Raw genomic sequence first — 9,988 nt, 5'->3', positions numbered from 1 at the left:
GGATGCCAGGTCCAGTTGAAAGCCCAATTACTAAATTTGAAACAAATGTTTAAGGGCCCTTAGTCGTTCTGAATTCAGAATGTGGAGAACTCCAGTTCTCTTAAACAATGCTTACCAGGACACTGGCAATCAGGGCTTTAATCTCTAGGCAAGAAACTAAAAGAAAATTTTCACGAGAATCTAATAGGCCCAAGAGGAAAGATCCCAAGATAGGGACATTTTGAAGGATTCATTAACAAATATCCCGATTAGATTAATCTATGGCAAAGCTCAAATTAGATAAATATTCTCCCTTACACGTCTGTGCATGTAGAACTTCCAACTCAGATTTTAGTCCCCTTTTCTTAATCATTAACAGGTTGCTAGGAATTAGAGACAAACATTTGAAGAAAACCTCTAAAATAGAAGAGAGGAATCCAAATAAGCAAGCAGAAAAAATGCACCTGGGAAGAAATGGAATTCTTCTCAGGAAGAAGGGAATTTCATAGGATTGCTATTAATGTTTTCAGAGATATGAGAAGATACTGCAGTCATAAAATAAAAACTCATAAAAATTAAAATAATTTAATGTTAAGAGAAGTTGTCAGAGTGAACACAGGAAGCTGAGAAAAGGAAATCCTCAAAGTTATGGTTCAGAAAGTTTCCCCAAACTGGAGGACAATAGTGACTAAATTGAAAAAATTAGCAAGAGCCCAGCACAATGGATAAAAGTAGATACATGCCTATCACTTGGGTATTTTAGGATGCTGGGAACACAAACCTAAAAGACAGCTTAAAAAATCACAAAGCATCAGGGATCTGAATGATTTTAGGTTTTTTTCACGTAGCTTAGAGGTGAGAAAGCAATGAAAGGATACCTTGAAATAGATAAATTAGCTCTACACCCAGCAAAACTAACAATTATCTATGAAAGTAGAATAAAAGCATTCAGACATATACAGCCTTTTTCAGAAATATCTCAAAAAATGGACTTGCCCTGGAATTCTGAAGAAGCCACCAAAATTAGAGATAAACCTAGAAAAGAGAGGACATATGTTTGTTAGAAGCAACAGGAGATTGCTCAATATGGTTGAGACTAAGGGGATCCTAAGAAGTCAAAAGAAGGGAAGAATCTCACAATAATAATTATGCTGCAGACACAGAGGGCCAATCATCAGTCCACACTGGAACAGTGTGATTCAAATTACAGACACATTCAGGACTGTCCTGACCCAAATCTTTGCTGCCATCGTACCACCTTTTAAACCTGAAAAGATAATTCTCAGGTGAGCCTAGTCCACATTGTCATTCATACTTTGCTTTCCTTGATCAGACATTGATGAAGTTCTTCTTGATATTTTGTGCCCTGTTTCCTGAAACAGCTGGCACTCTCTTCTCTCTATGACAGTACTCTGCTTAAAATTACATTTCAGAGCTGGAGGTGAGCGGCAATAAGCCCAGTCACAGAATATATAGAACAGCCTATTCCCAGGGAACAATTTTTGGTGCACAGAACAGCCAGATCCCACGATTCTGTTGTACATATGCGTGGTTTGCAATTTGTCATATGTATATTTCATAATAAACAAATATTAAAAGTATCATTGTGCTAAAATACTTTTAAATCATTAGTGTTTAATATATATACTCATTCAATAGTAACAAGAAACTTGTATAAAATTGTAACTGAGTTGCAAAATACTAGAAACATTTTAATTAATAAAATATCCTTATCCAAGTTACATATTTGTAAGATAAAATACATCTACTTGGTGTTCTCATAGTGGTTAGGGTTGTTCATCTGTAAATATGTGAATATCTCCTTGGTATTCTCATAGTTGTTAGGGTTATTTAGCTGTAATATATATGTATTACAAATACGGATTTGTGTGTTTATGTGTGTATATATATATATATACTAATATAAATCATTGCTATTTTCATCTGGTTAGGGTTATTTGGTTATGGCATATGTAAATATATCCCCCTCATGTTTTATAGTGGACAGAGTTTTTTGTGGTATGTGTACCTCCATTGATTACCTGCAGTTGTCAGGTTATGTTGTTGATTGTAACAGGTTCTCTTCCTTTCCTTTTTATAATTTAAGTGTTACGATAGAAAATAATGCTTACTCCAATATATTACCTTCTCAGAGAGAGGACACATTTTTTTTCACTGGTTGAAATTATTTTGAAAGTAATCAAGATTTTATTAAGATTTAGAATAGTATCTCAAAAAATAGTATCTCATATATAAGTATATGAGTATAAGTGTATGTAAGTACCTAATAAGTAGGGAAATATCTGTTTTGGCGTTAATGTAGAAACCTTTTAGGAAATGGATAAAAATTAAATATTATACAGTGTTTATATATTCTCAATTACCATTAGAGTAAAAATACAGAAGTTTTTTTGCACTTTTCAAAATTGTTAAATTTAATACTTGAATAAAATAATTGCCACATTTTACCAAAAATCGAAATAATTATTTCCTGACCACTTAAAAAAAGTTAAAGTCATCATTTCTGGCCTATTATTAAATTTGTTTAATATAATGAAGAATTGAACTTAAAAAGTGCTTTAAAATCTGATTAGAATCTGATTGATAAAAAACTTAGTATTATCCAAAATCTGAACATTTTTATGAGATATGTTGAAGTTGTTATTTACCATGTAAAAAAACAATGCTGAGATTTTTAGTAGTGGCCTGCGTAACTCTCTAAAATTAAATTTGGGGACAAAATTATCATTGAAATATGAATTTTAATTGAAAATATCTCTGACACTAGAAATTTTGAAAATACTTGGGCATTTAATTTTTAATTGAATCAGATATTAGCAATTTGATTATACAACTTTTATGAGTTTAAAAAATACAGAGCTTTTTCTTATTTATTTATTTATTGGGGGTCACCTGTAATTAAAATGGTTACCTTGTTTGCTTTAAACAAATTCTGTTAGAATGTTAACATCTAAACCACATCATTACTAATTGCTGGTATTCAGCTTATCTTCTCTTCTCCTTTTGCTGAATTACACTGAATTATCAATGTACAAAGGAATTCTTAAACTGGACATAAGTTGAACTTCGAATATCATATAAGTAAACACTATACAGTCTTACACAACCCTATCGAATATAGTCAATATCCACTCATAGAAGAAGCAAGATCATGACTGCTGCTTCTAGAACTGCTATTTTTCTCATTTAAACTGCCCTAAACTGAAAGATTACAAGTTCTATCCCAGTCCAGCTTTTCCTACATCTGTATAGTTCATCACTGAGGCTTTTTCTTCTTTTCTCCAGGTGGTTGGGAAGTGGCCATTCTTGATGACCCAGAAGCCTTCAGGAACTGGACTTGCCCTCAAGCAATGAACATATTTCACATTCTTATACACATACAAGAGAAAAATGAAAGTCAAAGCTGAAAGTAAAATGGACATAATTTTAATGATTTTTTTAAATTTTGTGCATTGGATTCAAACAGCAAACTGTGTGCACTCAACTGTTATCACAATGTTGTCAAGAGGTCTGTGTCTTTTACCATTTTACACACAATTGTTCATTACAGTATGTTATCAGCCTCGTGGAAACCAGGGGTGTGGCATGGTAAGCAGTGGTGGTAGTGCACCTAGCTTTTATATTATCTAACTTGAAAATATTTCTCTTCTATGATTCCTTTTTTTCTTGATAAAAATAGTTTTCACCAAACGTTGGTGGTGCACACGCACTACCATTCATGCTTGACATCACACCCCTGACAGGAACACGTGTTCTTGTTTTGTTGATAAAAAGTATTACAAAAATTTCCATACAAAAACTATTTTCATAGAAATCTTGCATTTCCACAAATAAACCTGAACATTTTTTTGAAAAAAACTGCTCAAGAATTTTGTTCATTTAACATTGTGACTGTATTGATAAATGCAGTCCACTTCAAAGTTCTCCACACATACTTTTCTATGGTTGACCAGTCCCCTTTCTCCTTTCACCGAGATCTGCCCAGGCTCCATCAAGTTCGTTTACAGCAGGAACGAGGGTTTAGATTAACATATCTGAATGTTAGAATGAAAGCTTCAGTCTTCCATATAACCATCGATACTCAGCCCTCTTTTACAACTTACGACAAAGATTGCAAAACATCATCCTTTTTAATTCAGAATCTCTGAACCAACTGTTGCTTTTTTATTCTTGGCACGGGATTGTGGAAAAGGTGTAAGGGGATAGGTAGGGACCTGGTAGAGTTGTATGTTAAATCTCCTGCCTTCGCAAACTTAAGAAAAAAACATTATTGCCTTGGTCATTGACATTTCTATCTCAATCAGTGACACAGACTGTCAAAAGAAAGAAAGAAAGAAAAACACTGATGAATATCTGCTTTATATTCCACTTGCCATGAAATTCAGATTTGTTTTGCATTACATTTTTTTTCACATCCTATAAACACATATCGTCTATTCAGATGATCATTATACTGAGTAGCTGGGGGGCTAGTAACATCACCACCTCTATTATCGGGGTGTCAGAAGACTGTACTGTCTCTCGTAACACTACAGTTTTTGCTGATTCCAAGTATTTTTATTCTTAATGATTTTTTTTTAACTGGTTACCCTTGGGGCATTGATATTCCACCTCCTGGCAACAGTTGGACTTCAAAAGAAACCTGTAATTTCTTACTGGACTGCATTTGAAACCAGCCACAAAATGCGCATGTAACATTCACTCAAAAGAAGGGAGGAACCCATGATAAACAGTGTAACCCAGTGTAACTTGGTTGATCCATGATGCTTGTAAATCAAGTCTGATCATTGCAACTGCTTAGATCACAGAGTCTCTAGTTCATAGACACAGCGGCATGAGGTAACTCATTTTATTTTGCACAGGTTGCATATTTCCACAGGAAACATTCTCGCTAAATTGTTTGGAAAAAAGACGACAGTTTGTGCTTGGGTGTGTGGCCTCCCAGCTTTATGCCATGGTTTCTTTACCTGGCAACCTTCTGTCGTTAAATGTGTGCATGTTGATAACTTCTTCTGTTTTCACAATAACTGGGGCCTGTGGCTTGTGTTTTAACCGACGCTGGCATTTCAGGGACATCCTCAGCTCTTCCACCATGGCGCTACAGAAGGACCTCTAAGAATAACACAGAGAGTGAGATATTACAAAACGGATCGACTGCAACTGCCCAGAAATCATATTAAAGTCATTTTCAAGAGACTTGTCAACATAGCAGCCTTGAAGGTTTGAAAATTTTCATTATAAAGGTGATGGCGGTTGTTGCACTTTTTATACACAACTTGTGATCATTAAAGTCTCTTTGTCAAGTGGGCTAGTTTAAAGAAAATCTCCACCTGAGAGTGAAATAAACTGCCAACGAGAAATGCAGAGAATATGGGTATGTTGAATAAGATTTTCAGATGTAAAATTGATTAACATCATGAAATAGAAATCTACCTTAAAATTTAAATACAAACACAAATACACAAATCAATAACCAGAAATCCACTCTTGATCTTTAAACAAATTAGAAGAAATATACTACTTTTTTAGATCACAACATGACATATGAAAATTTTCTTTAAACATGGATTCTTCATTGTGTATCTCAAAACAGAACAAAAATAGTACACATTTACACACAAAAACATGGAAAATAATTTCTGGTATTCATTATATCTTTGTGTGATTATGCCTATAAAACTATTGATGATGATTACAAACAAATATGATTTACTCATGAAATGACAAACTGTAGCACGTTAAAAATACATGAACAAATATTAACTTTTTTGGTCAACATCAGCTTGATAACTGAAAGCTGGCAAATAATTTATCCCATCAAGAAAAAATGACCTTATAAATATTATTTTTAATTCCCATTTCATTGGCAATAGATTTGCTAGAAATTCTGTGTATCTGGGGCTTATTACACACTTCTTATGATTCCTATTACAGACTCATATATGTGAAACAAAATTTTATTAGTCTTCTTCTCCAACTAATTGAGATACACGTGTGTTAGTTACATATAAATCAGATTCATGAACCAGTTGCATATTGTAGTTGGGATTCAGATCGGCTGAGACTTGGGCTTTTTCTGTGTAAGAGTTAAAAATGTGGACAAATATGAAAAAATTTACACAATTCCAAAAAGTGATATGAAAACAAAACGAAATAAACCTACTCGAATTTGCATGTGAAGACTTATTTTTTTGCTTTAGGTGTTGCTGCTTTATTGTTTATCAGCTTAGGTTAATTCCAAACAATATTTAATAGCATATATGTGATTTATGTTTTTTTAAAAATATTTTGCATGCATAATCTTTTGTGACACTCAAACTAATACTTTGAATTAAAGTAAGCATCTCTGTGACAGAAAACTGATTCAGAGAAAAGAGAAGTCACTTTTAGCAGCTCATACCTGAGACACCAGCAAGATATCCTGATAACCCAATTTTGTGATTTTTGACCTTGTCTTAGTATCTTCTTGTCCATTCCTGGCTATATCTTCATTTCTCTTCTATGGGTTCCTGAACAGTTTCGTTAGTGGTCTTCTCAACTCTATGTCTAGGCTATTCCTTCCCAAAAGGCTCACGGATACCAGAAAAATCTACTTTTAAACCAGTTATTAATGGCATTTCTTTGTCTAAGAAACAGGTAAAATCCAAATCCGTTTTTTCCCATCATGACTTATCTGATTTAGCTTTCCCCCTTCCTCTCCACCCTCCTCATTTCTTTTTTCTCTACACAAACTCTTCTCTGCTTGGACCTCCAAGGTTTTTCTCCTTTGCTTCCCCTTGCTCTAGGACCCTACAGAGTTCTTTCATCCTTCATATCAATCCGACTTTACCCCTTTACCTTAGGACATCACTTTTTAACTTATGAAGAAATCACTTTCCAATTGACCATGTTCATTATTTTTGCTCAATTTGGTTTTGTCCCTTTAGTATTTTGCACTCATTATCGTATTTTTCTGTCTGGCCTCTGGGACTTCTATGTATCTATCTCACTAAATTGTAAAGAGTAGAAATCAAGTTCTCATGGCACTGACTGAACACACATGTGGTCTTTAAATGTTGACTGAATTTTAACTGTAGCTACACATGAGCCTAATATTTGAATTCTTACTTAACGATGTGTTTGATTCAATTGCTTAAAAAAGTGTTTTTCAAAAGCTTAGTAAAGTGCATGTATACAAAATACCTGATAAATCAAGGTAAAACTTTGGTATTTGTTTAATAACATTAAGTTAGTAAAAATATTAATTTATTAGTACTTATAATGGGTGATGATTAAATGCTACACATGAATTCCCCATTAACTACAGTTACTGCCATGCATTATTTATAATGTGTTAAGTTATACAGTTCAGAAGTTCATGAATTATAGTTCTATTAAAGGATTTATATGACACCTGACAGCCAGTATATGGACACAGTGTTTCTCATTGCTTAATACCTACTATTAGATGTACTTATTAAGAACATGATGATAATGATGATGAAGATGGTGATGATGACAACACTGTAGAAATGGAAAAATCTGACTCCAAAAGGGGGAAGAATACATAGTCTTGAGGTAACTTAGTCTTGGCTCTCTGTTGAAACATTTAACAGAAGAATTGATTAGATAATATAACAAGGTCAGAACTTGATGCCATCGACACTTTAAAATGTTATAGGACGTGAATAACGTTGAATTGTTTGAAATAAGCCTTCATTTAAAATGAGTAAATTTCCCATATGTTAAATAATTGATCATACCCTCTTTTTGGCAAACTCGAATTGTAGACATTTTGAATATATTAGTTTCAAAAAATAATGGAATAGATATATTAATTAATTTTTGTCCATACTAAGAGAGTGGCCTATACACCTGATTTCCTTTGAAAAAAAGTCTTATAAATATACATATCCATTCAAAGATGAAATGACTTAATTTTATTTCTAGTAAGTTAAAGAGCAAACTGAATTTAGTACCCTACACCTAACTTCAGACTACAAAAAGGCATATAAAACTCTTTTTAGGCAATTTTAGATAATGTGTAACATTTATAATGCTGTGTAATATAAAATGTAGGTAAAAAATCTGCACCCAAGATCACAATACTTTCATCTTTTATAAATTAAATAATCTTAAATGAACTCTATTTACAAATTTAGAAACTCTGAAAATTATAAACACGTAACCCCACCATTACCATTTTAGGCTTTATTCTACAAAGCTATTAGAAAGTGAACATTTTAATCAAACAGCCTTCAATCAACCAACCAATAGCTTTGGCTATTTAATGTCAAATTACTCCTTTTACTCTGTTTTTTTCTCTGAATGAGCTGAACTTTACCAGTTCTCTTTTGATCTATCACTGTAAGTTTACCTAAAAATAGTTTTATTTTCGGTTACTAATGAAGTCACTGTGAGACCATAGGTTCTCTTCTCATATGTAGAATATTTCTAATCCTTCAGAAAACTATGAAAACCTTAAGACCTGAGCAAGAGTTTAGAATCAACATGGGAAATTTAAAGAATTTAATGATATCACAAAGTACTGTTCACTTGTGGCACCAGGCAAACACATGTTCTTTACTTTTTTTAAAGCTTTGGAATGCAAATTTCATATTGTAATCTATGTAAGAATCTAAAGCTGAAACTATAGATATGCTTGCGGATTATAGTTGTTTCTTTGTGCTGTGTGTTGCCGAAAAATTACTATGCCTAACTTTTAAATAAAGTTCTAACGTTGTCATTCGAGAGACAGTGTCTTTCCTGCTTCATGTAATAATTGAAATTTTGAAAAATGTCTTTTTGTTGAACTATGAAATAAGGCTTTGAAAAACCCAAATGCACTTAACAGGAGTTTCCTGGCTTATGATAAATAAGAAGGAAAAGTGGGGGGAGGGAGGAGGAGAGAAGTAAGGAGAGGCAGAAGAAAAATAAAAGAAAAAGAGAGAGCAATAGAAGGGGAAAGAAGGAAGGAGGGAATGTGGGAGGGAGGGGAGGGGGGAAGGCAAAGCAGGAAGGGAGGGGAGTGGGAGGAAGAAAAAGAAAACAATGTTGCTTTTTTTCAAATCACTCTTCCTTAGGAATGGAAAACCACAAATTGTGTCATTAAATAAGGTAAGTTTCTTAGAGTGAAAACAACCACAAAAATGTTTCTCCACATTAATATAACAGACTACAAAAAGAAAAAAGAAAGGCACAAGGATACTAACCATTATTAAAAACCTCTTTTAGTAAGTTTCAAAAGTTTACTAAACAGTGTCTGGATGGTAGGGTGGCACTAACCAAATAGAAGATTCCTGAAAATGAAAATTTAAATCTTTGAGCTGTTAGCATGTATAATTGCATTTAAATTAGTAAAACTCATTATAAAATTCACTATATTTAATGAGGCAACCTGTATTTACACATCACTAATTCTAGAAATGATGAAGGTCTGGAAACCTTAAAAGCATATATTTGGCTATATTTACATTGTTTTTTAATAAAGCTGTATTTTTATTTTGAGTATAGTAAGACAACATAAATAGTCCACAGAAAAATGTTCTCAAGAATATCATTATCGGTGTATAGGATAATTTATTAATAGCTTAATTTTCGAATTTATAGATGTGTTTATATGATCACATGATGTGACCGTACTTGGCAAAGCACCTGAGTTTTTAAAAAGTAGAAATCTTGGTGTAAATATGTTCCACACTGAACACTGGCATAAACTACATTTTTAAGTTAAGATCTTTATATTTAGCAATGTCTTTTTTAAAAACAGCAACTGATTGAAAAGAACCAATTTGAATTTTTAAACTTTGAAGCTTGTCACTTTCATGTTGCATATATGTATCATTTATCACCCAAAGGCAAAATAATCAAGATATTATGCACTCCGTATTTATATTTTAAGGAGGAAACTCTATTTTATGTGTTTGCTGTCCTATTCTTTGATAGTATAAAATGAACTAAATGATACTCCAATATTCATTCAGAATAATTTCCAACCATTTTTGTGTAT

General features: G+C 32.9%; 1 protein-coding gene across 2 annotated transcripts in view; it reads right to left on the bottom strand.

Moving 5' to 3' along the window:
* Positions 1 to 3,419: 3,419 nt before the first annotated feature.
* The window catches only part of GRIK2 (glutamate ionotropic receptor kainate type subunit 2), a 635,255-nt gene continuing 628,686 nt past the window's right edge, over positions 3,420 to 9,988 (bottom strand). The window contains exon 16 of one of the 2 annotated variants that reach the window (XM_008704998.1): positions 3,420 to 5,112. In XM_008704998.1, the coding sequence (XP_008703220.1) occupies positions 4,948 to 5,112 (165 nt within the window). In that variant the 3' untranslated portion in view covers positions 3,420 to 4,947. Of the gene's footprint in view, positions 5,113 to 9,230; positions 9,279 to 9,988 lie in introns of those variants that run through there. The other variant, XM_008704999.2, reaches the window with a different exon arrangement.

Source organism: Ursus maritimus, unplaced genomic scaffold (genome assembly GCF_017311325.1).
Source record: "Ursus maritimus isolate PB19 unplaced genomic scaffold, ASM1731132v1 scaffold_13, whole genome shotgun sequence".
Taxonomy (NCBI): Eukaryota; Metazoa; Chordata; class Mammalia; order Carnivora; family Ursidae; genus Ursus; species Ursus maritimus.
This window is presented reverse-complemented; position numbering and strand designations above follow the sequence as displayed.